Source organism: Xyrauchen texanus, chromosome 23 (genome assembly GCF_025860055.1).
Source record: "Xyrauchen texanus isolate HMW12.3.18 chromosome 23, RBS_HiC_50CHRs, whole genome shotgun sequence".
Classification (NCBI taxonomy): Eukaryota; Metazoa; Chordata; class Actinopteri; order Cypriniformes; family Catostomidae; genus Xyrauchen; species Xyrauchen texanus.
In genome coordinates, this window is record NC_068298.1 from 37,646,472 (window position 1) to 37,662,733 (window position 16,262).

At 40.0% G+C, this 16,262-nt stretch overlaps 1 protein-coding gene across 1 annotated transcript; it reads right to left on the minus strand.

The window, feature by feature from the left end:
* Nucleotides 1–2,077: 2,077 nt before the first annotated feature.
* LOC127617225 (seipin-like) lies at nucleotides 2,078–11,609 on the minus strand. Its single transcript, XM_052089160.1, has 9 exons — nucleotides 11,484–11,609; nucleotides 10,836–11,234; nucleotides 9,996–10,077; nucleotides 8,931–9,074; nucleotides 5,355–5,489; nucleotides 4,003–4,100; nucleotides 3,771–3,903; nucleotides 2,472–2,538; nucleotides 2,078–2,269 (listed from the first exon to the last, which is right to left on the minus strand). The coding sequence occupies exons 2-9, from the start codon at nucleotides 11,081–11,083 to the stop codon at nucleotides 2,160–2,162; spliced, it is 1,017 nt and encodes a 338-aa protein (XP_051945120.1). The 5' UTR covers nucleotides 11,084–11,234; nucleotides 11,484–11,609; the 3' UTR covers nucleotides 2,078–2,159.
* Between the last annotated feature and the right edge of the window lie 4,653 nt (nucleotides 11,610–16,262).

Below are 16,262 nucleotides of genomic sequence, written 5' to 3' on the forward strand. Positions count from 1 at the left end.
AGTAAGTTCAGAGTTAGGTGGTTATCTATTTCAGTAGTATTGTACTTCATCGTGAAAGAATGTCATATGCGGGAGAATGCATATCTTTTTCAGGGAGCAAGTATATTTTTCTGGGAGAGCAGGCCGTATGCTTATTTTATGTGAGATTATCTTTTGTGAAAAAGCCACGGTGAGTGTTTTTGACATTACGAATAAAATAAAATACATGTTTTGTATTACAACTGTTAAATCTGTGTCTGTATTGCATATTCAAATCTTAATACCATGGGTACTTCCAATGACTGGAAATTTTGGAGAAACATTTAGTCAAGTCAACTAAGTCCACTGTAGATTTAGTCGACTAAATTTGATCTACAAAAACTAGACTAAATCTCTTATTATATTTAGTCGACTAAAACTAGACTAAGACTAAAAGATTTCAGATGACTAAAATATGACTAAAACTAAATGGTGTGTTATTCAAAAGACTAAGACTAAGACTAAATCAGAATTTGCTGCCAAAATTAACACTGCAGTATACATTAACAACACATGTCTATTTGTGGTAGACAAATTCACCTACCTGGGTTCCACCATATCAAACAACAATAACCTTGACGCAGAGCTTGACATACGCATTGGGAGGGCATCATCAAAGTTTGGAAAACTGAGCAAGCGTGTCTGGCACAACAAGAACCTCTCATTGCTCCTCAAAGTTCGTTTGTACCATGCATGTGTATTGAGCACCTTACTATATGCAAGTGTGACATGGACAACATACAGGAGGCACGAACATCGCCTCAACGCCTTCCATTTTCGCTGCCTTCGTTCCATACTGGGTGTATGCTGGAAGGATCATGTGCCAAACTCTGTCATACTTGAGAGAACTGGTTCCAGTGACCTGTACACCATCCTCCGTGAATATATATATATATATACCCTGGTGGCCAATAGTTTAGAATAATGCACATATTTTGCTGTTATGGAAAGAAATTGGTACTTTTATTCACCAAAGTGGCATTCCACTGATCACAATATATAGTCAGGACATTAATAATGTGAAAAAAATTCAGAACTTCTTAAACTACATCAAAGAGTTCTCATCAAAAACTCTTCCATGTGCAGCAATGACAGCTTTGCAGATCCTTGGTGTTCTAGCTGTCAGTTTGTCCAAATACTCACCCCATGCTTCTTGTAGCACTTGCCATAGATGTGGCTGTCTTGTCGGGCACTTCTCACACACCTTACAGTCTAGCTGATCCCATAAAAGCTCAATGGGGTTAAGATCCATAACACTCTTTTCCAATTATCTGTTGTCCAATGTCTGAGTTTCTTTGTCCACTCTAACCTTTTCTTTTTGTTTTTCTGTTTCAAAAGTGGCTTTTTCTTTGCAATTCTTCCCATAATGCCTGCCCTCCTGAGTCTTCTCTTTACTGTTGTACATGAAACTGGTGTTGAGGGGGTAGAATTCAATGAAGCTGTCAGCTGAGGACATGTGAGGCGTCTATTTCTCAAACTTATCCTCTTGTTTAGTTGTACATCCGACCTTCAACATCTTTTTCTGTCCTTGTTAGAGCCAGCAGTCCTTTGACTTTGACCTTTGTATGAAAGCATTTTATACCTTCATTCCTCAAAACAATGATTGACTGACGAGTTTCTAGATAAAGCTGTTTCTTTTTTGCCATTTTTGTCTAGATTTGATCAAAAATGACTTTTTTCAAATAGTGATGGTGCTGTTTGTTACATCAGTAATATTCTGACTATACATTGTGATCTGTTGAATGCCACTTTGGTGAATTAATTACCAATTTTCTTCCGAAACAGCAAAATCTGTACATTATTCCAAACTTTTGGCCGCCAGCGTATATGTGCTTTTCTTGATTACTTGTCAATTAATAGTGCACCAAAATTCAAGCTATTACCTAATTCTAGCAAAAAGTTAATCATTTTTAAAAAGGAACCTGTTAATAAGCTATGAAGTCAGATATAGTCTACTAAGGTGGCCTTTGCTTGTCATAACCTTTCCCTTGTTTAGGAGACAGTTCCACTCCATCAGCTCTAGGAGCTCAAACAGGCACCAACACGATAGTAGCTTTTATCAATGGTGTCTTTTAATGCATGAGATATTTGTAATGTCCCCTCTGAAAAATGCATTTGAAGATGGGTTCTTCATCAGCGAGTTATCTGGAGTCTTCACTCTTATCCACCCCCATGTCTGGAATGGATTCTTCCATCTCAATAGCATTGCTGCCCATTAAAAGGGGAGAATCCAACAAATGTGTTGTAGAGGCTGGATACAGACATGAGATAATGCACATTCAATTCTCATTGAAAAACTCAAACAATCAAGATATTTGAGGGCAGTTTTGTAAATGGGAGTACATTATTTACACTATGAAATTCTGTAAATCAGTTAGTTTTAAGATTTTACACTTTTTATTGCTACATTGTTAGGATGGCTTGAAAATTACAGTACATAAATAAGACTTAACCTGTGGCATTTTCTTCAACAAACTGATCATTCGAGTCCTCTTCCAGTTCTTTTTGTTGCATATCAGCCTGAAGCAAAGAAAACACTATATGAAAACATTTGTTAATGGACATAAACCAGGTGCAAAAAATGCCATTCTAACACAGTCTCATGACAACTCGTGATAATTTGTATGAGATAGTAAAATCGTAATCATATGCTTTGGTCCGAAAAGGTACAAGTTTTATTCCCATAGAGATCAACCAATCAACAAACAGAATTTCAAATAAATTCAATACAGGCATAACATTTTAGCTAGCCACATATCCAGGAATTCATTTAAGAAAGCAAATGTCAATGAACAAATTTTGTAACTCCATATGTATTTATTCAATACAAATTACTGATGTATGTTAATAACCTGTAGCATGTTTCCCTGGTCTCGTTCCAAACCCAATGTTTTATTTCTTCAGTAGTACCATTGGCGGATTTTGGCATGGGTGACATGGGCGGCATCTTGTGCCCCCCCGCCCCAGTCAACAACTTTTGGGGCATTCTCATTTAGAATCACAGTGTGATCTGAGCTAAAGAAGCACAATTTATGATACTGTTGTTGTTTGATTTAACCACTGATTTAAAATGTTATTTGATCGTAATATTGACCAACAGTAATTGGATCCGTACTTTTATGCCACTTGTATCCAGCTGCCCTTGAGTGTTCCAAAGATGGCTGCAGAGTGGACTGACTTGCCTTGAAAAGGACTTTGGTTAAACTTAGGACAAACCATAACATTGTTTATTGGTGCATTAATTTTTCTCAGTGGGTTTAAAAGTCGTAAAAAACAAATTATGAGCCAACTCTTATCAAGATTTCTTATGATTACGATGTCATACTAATTATTATGACATGATAACGGGTTGGCCATTCTCCACTATTTGAAAACATTTAGTTTCAAAAGGTAAAGTGTGTAATTTATGCACCACTAGCATCACCAATCAGAACTCCAAAAATAACAGGTTTCCCAAACATTACTCATGTCTGCCATTGATCGAGTGGTCGGGCCTTGTGTGCCACAAGATGACTAATTATTTAAAATAATTAATATTACAATAAATTGATTGGAAAATGCTATTGGATCAATATTATAACCAAAACTGACCTAAACTGGGATGTGAATATTGTCTTTGTCAGTGAGAGCATCGTAATCAAAAAGATTGAGAACCACTGCTTTAAACTACTTAGGAATCGAAATTTTAACAAAACAATTGACACACTTCACCATATTGAGTTTGCCATTAGTTCCATTTTAGTGCAGCCCACCTTTCCAGGTAACAACCTGCGGCCATTCAGACTGAACTGCAGGAAGCTGAGAACCAGGATCAAACTGAGGAAACTGAAGTTACTCATCACCGCGATTACAGATGAAGTCAAGGGGAATTGATACATCAGATACCTGTACAAACCAGAGACAAATGCCTGGATATAAAGACTGTAAATTAATATAAATGGACCAATGTGAGCACCATGTAAATAAACACACACACACACGCACCTGATACCTGTGTAGTGAGCAAAGATGTAAAGATGTGCTCTGTAGATCTGAATATGCGGAGAATGGATCTCTATAACAGCTCCAACACTGGGTTTGTACTGATAAAACAGAGAACAACCATACTAACTGTGTGTACGACTAACATGAACAAGTCCACAACTCGTACTGTACATGTGGAATGAGAGAATAATTTAAACTGTCATATGAATAAGTAGATAATTGACCTGTCTGATTCTTAAGGCCCCTGCACACTTCCAACAAAATCAAAGAGGGAACGTGTGTGATGTCATTTAGAACAAAATCTGTCCAAAAAGAAGGTATATTTGAGTTTGATTCAGTGGTTCATAACAGCTCGCCAGGACGAACTTTCAGGAAGACTTCTTACCTGCTGCTAAACACCATCTTTCTGTCATTGGTCCATGTCATAGATAGACCTGGAGCTCTACCTACTTTGATGCTGACGGCTTATTCCCATTCAGTCGCATTCAGTCAGTTAAGATCAGTCAACATGAACACACCAACATGCAGTTATAAGCGACCCTTACACTAATTGAGAGTTCATGTCAAATTTGCATCAGATTTGCCTCTGATCATTTTCACATGATATTGACCTTTGCAAATTGTCCATTGTTGCCAAATGTTTGCTGCAGGTTCACCACTACCGTTGAAAAACTGCAAACAGTTGTGGCAAATCAGAAACGTATTTCCATGTGAAAATAATGAGTGTTAAATTTGTGGCAAATTTGTAGCAAGTTTGTGGCTAGTTTGCTAGAACTCTAGATTTTTTTGTGTACCTACATCTTTTCGTGTGTTTCCTGTAGATACATTTTCCAAGAATATCTCATGTGATTATTTTGTTTTTAATCAAAAAAAGGAATCAAATCTTCTCAAATACTCTAAATTGCCCAATCACTCATTTGTTTTATATGCTGCTTCACTCATGTGAAAGCCATTCACACATCTGCCCAAAGATATACCCCTTATCATCAGTCTTTTGTCTGTATTCTACCCATTAACACCCTCTATTACACCCATCTCTGCAGTAGTGTCATCATAAATTACAATAACTCAATAGCTCCAAGAATTCATAATATAAACAAGACACATTACACATTATCTACTAAATATTCTGTATATTACTTTAAATAATCATTGATTATATATAACACCTTCTTTTAATGATCTTGTGTGAATTCTACACATATAATGAGGCATAAAGTAATTGACAACACATTTTAACATCATATTAGTTGATGTTTTACATGTATTCTTAAGCTCATATTTAAATGCGCACGTGACCCATGTGTGCAGGGGCCTTTAGAATGTGAGACTTGTACTGAAGCTACACTTACAGAGTCCTCTCTGAATTCAGAGAACAGCTCCACCATGACTGACTGCTTCTGCACCGACACCCCTGTCAACAGCATTGGGGAGAAGAGTACTGTATGCAGAGACTGAAGCAGAGAGGAACTATAATGGATCCTTGCCTGAATGACACAGTGAGAAAGACAGATCAGATTTATCCAGAATGATCTCATGAAAATTTATTGACTGTGGGGACATTTTGCAAACTGATATTTGTACTGCATTCCAATAAAAGAGAGTTAACTTATCACCCAAACAGATGAGGTTAAGGTGACAACTCCATTTTTGCATCAACAAAACCACAAATTTTAACCTAAATCTAACTGATAGTGTCATAAAAAGCAATATGTGAGATAAAGATAACAATTGCTGAGTCAACCATGTCATTTTTTGGTGCTTCGGTGACACTTTCGTATTGCCAACTCGCATGCTCTTCAGCAGTCGTACCCAGTCAATTGCATCACAAGTGCAATGCTCTATCAGTTGAGTTACCATGCAATTTGATCGTGCTTGAACAAGCTTGTAAATGCAGTTGATTATATACTGCAAATGTATCACTTTACATGTCATGTGCCATAGTAAAAGTGCTTAGATTTAAGATAGAATTGTGCGAGAAAAAGGGGGAAACTTACATGTTTATGAAATTATAATCTGCCGTTATACTCGTGATTTGTGTGAAAGTAAATAAGTCACTAGCTGGGTTTCCATCAATGTATTTTTATGTGCATTTCAGGATTTTGCATATCTGCTCTTCCTGAAATAATGGTGTCTAGAAAATCCAAATCCAAAATCAAAAGTAACAGTCAGTATCTAGTGTGGCCACCAGCTGCATTAAGTACTGCATTAAACCTCCTCCTCATGGACAGCACCAGATTCTTCATTCTCCGCACCAGTTCTTGCTCCACTCTTCCACCAAGGCACTTGCAAGTTCCAGGACATTTCTGGGGGGAATGGCCCTAGCCCTCACCCTCTGATCCAACAGGTCCCAGATGTGCTCAATGGGATTGAGATCCGGACTCTTTGCTGGCCATGGCAGAACACTGACATTCCTGTCTTGCAGGAAATGAGCAGTATGACTGGTGTCATTGTCATGCTGGAGGGTCATGTTAGGATGAGCCTGCATGAAGGGTACCACATGAGGGAGAAGGATGTCTTCCCTGTAACGCACAGCATTGAGATTGCCTGCAATGACAACAAGCTCAGTCCGATGATGCTGTGACACACCGCCCCAGACCATGATGGACCCTCCACCTCCAAATCGATCCCTTTCAAGAGTACAGGCCTCAGTGTATCACTTATTCCTTCAAAGAAAAACGTGAGTCCGACCATCACCCCTGGTGAGACAAAACCGTGACTCGTCAGTGAAGAACACTTTTTGTCAGTCCTGTCTGTTCCAGCGAAGGTGGGTTTGTGCCCATAGGCGACGTTGTTGCTGGTGATGTCTGTTAAGGCAACAAGCTACAAGCCTTCAGTCCAGCCTCTCTCAGCTTATTGCAGTCTGATCACTGATGGAGGGATAGTACATTCCTGGTGTAACTCAGGCCATTGTTGTTACCATCTTGAACCAGTCCCGCAGGTGTGATATTCAGATGTACTGATCCTGTGCAAGTGTTGTTACACGTGGTCTGTTACTGCGAGGACTTATTACTGTGACCTTTATTGCCTACTGTCTGTAAGCTGTTAGTGTCTTAATGACCGTTCCACAGGTGCATGTTTATTAATTGTTTATGATTCATTGAACAAGCATGGAAAACTTTGTGTAAATCCAAAAGTTATTTGGAATTTTACAAGATCATCTTTAAAATACAGTGTCCTGAAAAAGTGATGTTTATTAGTTGAAAGATTTAAATTCCCACATATTTCTTGATTTTTTTTGTTTTGTTTTTTTTGTGGTAGATCCTGGCTTTATAGACTTACAACAGTACAATTTTAACTTCCATTTCACAGCAGTTCACAAAGTTTCCGCAGAAAATGCACTTAATGGACAATCAAAATTTTTTCAACTAGTATGTTAAGGTCAATATACCGTATAATAATATACAATCCAACATCCTGATATAAATATTACTTATATAATGTATTTATGATATATATATATTGATATTTATATTTAGTAAGTGAATATTCTCACTCCTTAAATATGTAAGATGTTCTGACTCAAATAGCATAAAAATGTACTTTAATGATTGTTTTAATTAATCTCTTACAGTGCAGTGTTTGTGTTTGACACGTGCTCTCCCGACTCCACCTCCTCATTCCCTCTAGCCTCACCCCTAGTCTAGTCCTTGTAATGTTGATTGGCTTCACCTGTTCCTCATGTGCTCTGTCTGTATATGTTGTGCTCTCTTTCCTTTTGTGTTTGCCAGATAATTTTTGTTCCCATGTCAGTCGGCGGGTGTTCGTTTGCCAGCTTCTCTGTCTGGATTGTTATTTTGTCAGTCGGTCTAGTAGTTTGTGATCGTGTTTGTTCCTTTTCTGTCTTTGCCATTTTTCTCCCTTTTGAGAGTTTTGTGTTTCCTGTTTGTTTTCTTTAGTTTAATAAAATCATCAATTTTGTGCCTTCCTGCATTTGGGTCCTAATTCCTGCTGAATGGCATATGTATACTTTGTGACTTTTTTGGCTGTCACCACTTGTAGGCAGTATATGCATGGGAATGGGTATTTTAACAGGCGTTCACACATAGGGGAAGTAGGAGGCTGCTTGGGAAAAATAGTTATTTCACCAGGAAACTGCTGCAATACGTGGAAGGAGCAAAGTAAAAACAATTTTGCAAAAATGCAGGGATAGTAACGTGATTCTATGAGACCGGGTTGGATTTGATCTGACAATATTACACAGCTGCATTATGAAAACAACATGTTGCATCAAGCTTAGAAAAACATTTTGAGTTCTGACTAACTTGCCACAAACTTGTTGCAAATTTCTCACTCATTATTTTCACATGCAAATGAGGTAGTTATTTGCCGCAAAACTCATCTGCAATGTAAACACTGAGTGGCAAATTTGCCAGAACTCTGTTTTTGCTAATGGGGGTTTCACGCTAGCTTATGTTTGCTGTTAAATAAATGTTATTGGTTCAATCATTAATCACTTATTCATGCAATTATCTAATCAACCAATCATGTGGCAGCAGTGCATTGCATAAAACTCATGAAGTTATGGTTCAGGAGCTTCAGTTATTGTTCACATCAACCATCAGAATGGGAAAAAATGTGATCTCGGTGATTTTGACCGTGAATTGATTTTTGGTGCCAGACTGGCTTGTTTGAGTATTTCTGCAACTGCTGATCTCCTGGGATTTCAAGCGCAACAGTCTCTAGAGTTTACTCAGAATGGTGTAAAAACTAAAAAAACATCCAGTTTTTTGTCCAGAGCGACAGTTCTCTGGATGAAAACGCCTTGTTGATGAGAGAGGTCAATGGAGTATGGCCAGACTGGTTGGAGCTGAACCAATCGAGCAGAAAGGCTACAGTATTGATATTGATATCAGCATTCATTGTCAAGAACAACAAATTAGTCAGTCAAATTTACATGCTTTAACATGTATCTATAACATACTTACAGAACGTGCCGATGTGGCAACAACCTGACCAGCTGTAGAATAGGGGGCCATTTTTACCAGGAACATTCCCAACTGCTGATTAGCTGGAGATTCTGGCATTTCGAGCTCTAGCATTATCTGATAGGGCTGACCATTTATCATTACCTGGATTGATTGGGAAGAGAAAAGTGAAGAAGAGAATGCGTATGTTTGGAACTGCATACTACTTGTACTATTTTTGCAGCATGCATGCATAATACACAACTACATGCTTGAAACACCCGGATGGCTTATTTGCCAAAATGCTCAAAAAAGAAAATGTAGAACAACCTAAACAACATAGAATACTACTACTACTTTTTTATTTCTCATATGGGGTTGATTTCTATTAATACCATCGGATTTCAACTTTTTTTCTTTTCGTTATATGTCTCATTAAAACTTTTTTACCAGGGTTTCACAATTTATTTTTGGTACTTTTGAAATGCCTTTTATCAATAGATTTAACTTTTTTGTTATGTTCCACAGTCATTTTCATTACAAACAATTGTGTTAGTGTAGTTGTGAACCAAGTCAACAAATGTGTCAATTAAGAGGCGTTAAGAGGGTAAGATATGTAGAAAGAAAAAACACAAAAATGACACAAATCTTCTGTGGTGCATGTACATAGACTGCTGGACATTGTTAGCAAACAAATTAAAAAAAAAATGTAAAAAGTGTGAAGTAGCCTATGCTTTAACAACACTTTACTTTGTAGATATCCACAGTGCAAAAAGCCTGATGTTGAAGAAACACCCAAGTGCTGTGTAGAAACAGAAATAGAGTAGTATGGTAGTATGCTCTTCAGAACATAGCATTTGAAACATTGTTTATGTTGCATACTGTGTACTGTTTCACATAGTACTATTAAAGAATAGTAGACCGTATAAAGCTTATACAGCACAGTAAGCAGTATGCTAATATTCCAATCCGAACATACCCTGAGTTTGCCTCTCAAGAACAAAACAAAAACAATGACCACATATATGTCCCGAAGAACAATAAAACAATGGTAAAACTAAAGTGTGCTAAAGCAAGCATGGTCACCTGATGTTTTCCATTTTTCAGCAGTGAGACGTTAGCCTCGAGAAAAGAACACATTGATTGATGAGGAGATGGACAGTCAGTCCTGCCAGGCAGAAACACACATTTTACATGAACAAGCAAATGAGTCACATTAAGAACTACTGAGCATACAGTTTAAATTAATGAAGGTCTGAATTTATTGTCACATTTTAGAGTTGACTGCCTCCAAAAACTAGTCCAACATTTTTATTGCTCAGCTCTTGCTCTTTCAAAACTTATGAGACTATCTCGTTTGATTTGTTCCAAAACAGGGGCTGAAATTGTTTCAGTGTTGCATTTTCTCCTTTGTTTAGATCACTTTTGCCAGAGTGCCAGACTAAGTTCATGGTATCATAAAAGAGTTTCTCAAAAATGTGACTTGTTTATATTCCTCTTTGTTTTCAGTGTTAATATCTTAATATTTAATTCCTACTGCATCTGGGTGGACCAACTCAACACTTTTCCCATTGTCTCACAAGACAAAAATGTTGACCAGGCCCACAGCTGCAACTGCGAGTCACAAGCGCTCTTCTTGCATGCGCACATGCATGAGTGCTGGAAAAGCTGTGTGCACTTTGGTGTTATATCGATAATGGTGTTATTTGGTGTTATTGGACTGTAGAAAGACAGTATTATTGAATATATATTCCTTAATATTAAAAATATATTGTTGTGATCTCATTTGGGTGTTTTTTCTTTCCTTTGGATATACTTGTGGACACAGTAAGCTCTCTTTTACTGACACAAATCATGAATGGCCTCAACAAATTCCTTATTTAGGGTGCTAAAAGGTTAAAATTTGCTCTCAAATGTTGCCCTCACCTGTAGTAGAAGTGGACAGGTGTGATGAAATTGGCAGTGGGCATAACGGAGTAATAAAAGCTTCCATAGAGGAATGAGGCGAACCAGAACACCAGCAGAATCACACAGATTAAAATGGCCATTTCCAGAAGTTTCTGTCTGATCCTTACAAATTGTACAGGCACTCTCTGCTGGATCTGGACCAACAGCCCACCAATCTGAGGTCCCATGTCCTGCACACCAGAACCCTTGCGACTGAAGTCCTCCATCCTTGATTGCCCGTTTACAAATATTTATTCCTTTCAAATGTTCCAGTTTTAAGTTGTTGAAGCTTCTGTCTCGGAAAAGTCTTTCACAATCTCCTCTTGTATATCTGTCTCAGCAGTCTTTGGAGTTCTTCTTGGTTTTCACTTGTGAAAACTGCAAAAAAATATTTTATTTATCAGTATTTTTGTCTCATTTTCTTGTGAAAATATCTATAAATCCTTAAAACAGGATAAATGTACTTGAGAAGCAGAAATGCATCAAATATTAGGAGACTATTATCTCATCCAAGTAGCAAATGATTCATATATACTGTATATTTTTATACAAAGCATAAATGTAAGAAAGTAAAAAAATATATATATATTTGCCAATATAATAAATGACTATCTACAAATATCTTACTTGTAACTCCCTCAAAAGATCATGTTTCTGTTTTGTTGACTGAGTTTCTGTGTGTCTGGCATCCTGGCAACACTGTGCCCTTGAAACTGACAGCTGACTTAGTTTAATCTAAAAATGTTCTGTATTAATAAAGCAGCTCTTTGTGATGAATGTTCCTGCAGTAATGTACTATGAAACCTAGGATTCTTGGAACAATCGGACCGTCCGGAGAACAGATTGACTTGAAGGCTCCAGTGGGACAAGTCTGGGACTCATGACCAGCATGTGAGGCAACAGGACAAGAAGTGATGTTAGAAAATACAAGTTGTGTGAAATATCACAATTCAAAGTCAAATCCTTGTGATATCTGTTACTATGTTCAGATTACCCCAGTTGGACAATGCAATATTTGTGACAGTTATTAACCCTTTGATACATTCATTATTAAATCACAAGGGAAATAGTTTACTTTGGTTTTTTTTATTTAATCTTTCCCTATCTTTTTCTTTTCCAAAATAATGCATTTTGAAGGAGTTACAGAACACATCTGTCTACTAAAATTATATATATTCCAGAGCATCACTCCTTACATCAGCCATTTTGATTTTATGTTGTCCCAATAATAATAATAATATTAATAAAACTACCACCATACTTCGCTTAATATTTCAGCAGTATAAATTATGTACAGTATACTGTGCAAATTATACTGAATAACCTATTTAATTTGCCAAAATGTTTAGTCTACAACAGAACACACAGCACAGAAATATGAGTATGAACATGAGACTAATTTTTTGGACTGAATTTTATGACATGATAAACTGAAATACTGCATTTTGTGTCACGTAATTCATTCAGTCCATTAAATTAGTCATGTTACACATGGTGCTCATACAGAATACTGAAGTGCAATGAATTTCTCAAAATGCAATTTGCCTTTCTTCCATTGGGACAAAAGAAGCTGAATTTAACTGATTTTCTAAATCTCTATATTGACTTATTATCTCACTCCCATCCGGGTCACGGCACCATTGTAACCGGCCCTGGTCGCCCCGCTCCGAATGGGACTCAAACTGGCATCTCAGGCATGGGAGGTGGGTGCGCAAACAAGGAGGCTAAAGGCTACAGCCTCTAGCGTCAGTCGCCAGTGCACCTCTTGATGTCAGGAGAGTGAGGTTTACACACTGCACAGCAACCTACCAGCTGGCTCCCATTACACTTGCATACTACGGAGCCCCCAAGTTGACAGGGTGGATTTTTTTGTTTTGTGTTCCCCCACAATAAGTTTTGTGTTCCCTATCTGTCACTCATTTGATGTTGTGTCGATTAAGTGATACTAGGGGTCACTCTTGGGAGCCCGAGACACCTTCTGATCTTTGATAAAATGCCAATGGGAATTGGCGAGTGGTCACCACACATACGGGTATAAAGGAGCTGGCGTGTGAACCATTCAGATTTTTTCTTCGAATCCGAGCAGTCGATGTTCTCTGATGGTGCACTGCAGAGATCACCCCTGGGTGCTTCAGCAGAACAAACTAAAAGAGTATTATTCTAAAAGAGTATAATTCCTAAAAGAGTATATTCTAAAAGAGCGGCACCCAAGGAACCATCTTTTTAAAGATGAGTCTTTTTAAAGCTGCCTTTCCGTTTGTGTGTTATTCCTGGTTGTGCTCGCTATCTCTCACCTTCTGACGGCCACGATCACTGTCTTTCGTGCCTGGGCACTGCCCACATGGAGACATGTTCGTGGATGCGTCATGTTCTCAGTGCGAGAACATGACATGGCAATGTTGCGGTTGTAAGAAAGCAAGCCGTTCTAGCGGGTCCCCGCCTCGGTCCTTCAACCTACGGGTTTGAGGCCAGCGCGGCTAGCACTGGGGGGAGATTTGGGGACCTCAATGGGACCACCTCTGCCGGGTAAATCCCTATGGACCTCCCATTCCTCAGCACGCTCATTTGCCCCGATCAGGCTTCCTTATGAAAGTACCGGCTCCTTCCTTATGAAAGTACCAGAGTTTGACCTCTTGTCTGGGGCCCGCGAAGGTGATGAGCTCTCGAGCGCAGCATCGGAGAGCTGGCTCATCCAGTCGGATGCGGAAGCCTCGGCTGGGCTTCCACATCAACTGCTTTGAGTTGTTGACAATACTGCTCACCCTGTGGAGGTTCCGGCCATTGATCCAGGGCAAGCACATGTTGGTTTGGATAGACAACATGACAATGGTGACATATATCGACCGTCAAGATGGCTTACGCTCCAGATGTCCCATGTCACAACTTGCCCGTCGTCTCCTCCTCTGGAGTCAGCAGCACTTCAAGTCGCTGCAAGCCACTTACACCCCGGGCGACCTCAACACTACAGCGGACACGTTGTCATGACAGGTTACCCGCAAGAGAGAGTGGACAGGTCCACCCTCATGTGGTCCAGCTGATTTGGAGTCGATTCGGGCAGGCACATTTGGACCTGTTCGGTTCCCCAGAATCCACCCACTGCCCTCTTTTGTATGCCCTGACCGAGGCACCCCTCAGTATAGACGCCCTGGCACACAGCTGCCCCCCTGGACTGCGCAAATATGCGTTTCCTCTAGTTAGCCTACTGTGCAAGGTCAGGGAGGAGGAGGAGCAGGTCGTCCTAGTAGCACCCTACTGGCCCACCCAGACTTGGCCCTCTCTGTCTCCAAGCAGAGGATCACCCACTGGATCATTGACGCCATAGCTATGCATATCACGCCCAGCACGTGCTGCCTCCCGCAGGGCTACGAGCACATTCTACTAGGAGTGTGGAGGCCTCCTGGGCCCTGACCAGTGGCGCCTCTCTAACAGACATTTGCAGAGCAGCGGGCTGGGCAACACCCAACACCTTTGCGAGGTTCTACAATCTCCAGGTTGAGCCGGTCTCTTAGTAGGATCTAACAGGTAAGTCCGGCACAGTTGGCCAGGTGTATCGCACTGTTGACTCCCAGTAGTGTTCACAAAATGTGTTCCCTGGATGACTTCCTCCTAGCCCTGTGGCAGACAGGTTTGCGGACTCGCTGCCAGCTCAGTACACGTGCTAACTAAGCCCTGTACTGGGGTAGGTGCTCTGCATGTGCTGGTGCCCCTTAGGTAACCCCATGCGACGTATATCTTCCGCTAAATCATTTCCCTGTTGGTACACTGTGTCTTCCTTGGGCAGAGGCCCCTCTGTTAGGAACATACCAAATTGCCCTCTGTCCTGTTATGCGGACACATGGTGAGCTCTTATTGGCATTCTAACATGGTTTAACAATCCAATTTGCACATCGGCTGCTCCGTTTCAATGGTGTTCTGTCTTCCACAGTTCCGTCTGAAGATGTGCCAGTGTCATGAGCCGAAATACACAATCTTCACGCAAAGAACGCAATATAATTGTTTCATATAAATAATAGGCCTGCTTTTCCACTGCACGAATGCATGGCAAGTCCTCACGGACGTGTCAGAGCTGGTTTTTACAACAATCAGGCACAATCTGTGGTCTGACCACACAATATGCCAGTGTTGCGTGCACAGACTGCGACACACACAGCAAGATTTACAGCCATTCATATCTCGTTCTGGAGAAGGACGGAATCATATCTCTGAGAGGACAAGGAAACGATTCTATTAGTAACCAGCCATGGTTTCCGGGCGAATCTGTGGAACATGCATTTGTGGCCCCTGAATGGAGCATGCTAAATGTGCCAGAACTGACACATTCAGTCATGAACACCATTTTACAGGTCAGAGCACTGTCCACGAGATGCCTCTGTGCGCTAATTTGGTATGTGTTCACTGACTGGTGTCTCTGACATGGCATAGACCCAGTAAACTGTCCTCTACATGAAATTCTCATATTTCTTCAAGAGCGATTAGACGCAGGACTCACTCCGTCAATGCTCAAAGTGTATGTGGCAACTATATCTGCGTATCACGCACATGAAACCGGCGCCTCTATAGGCAAGCATGATTTAATTATAAAGTTCCTTAAAGGAGCAAGACGATTAAACCCACCACGCCCGACTACAGTCCCGACTTAGGACTTAGAAAAGCTCTCGCAGGGCCCTCCTTCGAGCCTTTGGACTCTATTGATTTGAACATTGTGGCAGCGGGGGCGTGGTCAAGCGCCCGTCCGGGAGAGAAAAGCGGTAAGGGCGCTCACACCTGAGCTAAAATGATGACTATCATTTTGGAATGTTTCCGTCCCTTCCTTTGGGCGCGTGTCACAAACATGCTCTCCATTAAGATCACACTACTGCTGGCTCTGGCCTCAGTAAAGCGGGTCGGTGACCTGCATGCACTATCAATTGACAATTCATGTCTGGAGTTTGGCCCCGATCGTTCTAAAGCCACAGTCAAACCCAGAAAATTATATGTGCCAGGTGGTTCACATGTGGTTCAGGGAGTAATAAAAAAAGGAAATAATTCCAGCTCAACCGCCAGACCAAGAAATGCGACAGACAAGAGGTAAGAACTCTTTTTTTTTTATTATTATTGGAGTAATTCTTTAGAATTAAGGGCAGCAGGTTTTCTTTTGGCTTCAGAGTAACCACAGGCCCATAACAAACAAAGACCTGCCTAGAAAAAAAGAAGAAAAAAAAAAGAAAAGACATTTATATTCAACTTAACTTGTCTACATTATTAATAAACAAAGTCAAAAAAATTCTCAAAAGAAAATGGCCAGGTTGCCCCTACATACCTAGCTGCATTAAACTAGTAAAGAGACAAGTTAAACATGATTGAAAACAGTATAGATCTCCCTTGATCTCTTGTCATGGCACTGTTGGTCTAATGGTAGATCTGGAA

Bases quoted from the DNA above. Each gene is read 5' to 3' on its own strand.
- LOC127617225 (XM_052089160.1), bottom strand. From the start codon at position 11,083: ATGGAGGACTTCAGTCGCAAGGGTTCTGGTGTGCAGGACATGGGACCT. The intron at 5,490-8,930 runs GTAAGTATGTTA...TGTGTCATTCAG, and splicing joins TTGCCACATCGGCACGTTCT to GCAAGGATCCATTATAGTTC. The intron at 3,904-4,002 runs GTGCGTGTGTGT...TGGTTTGTACAG, and splicing joins GCTCACTACACAGGTATCAG to GTATCTGATGTATCAATTCC.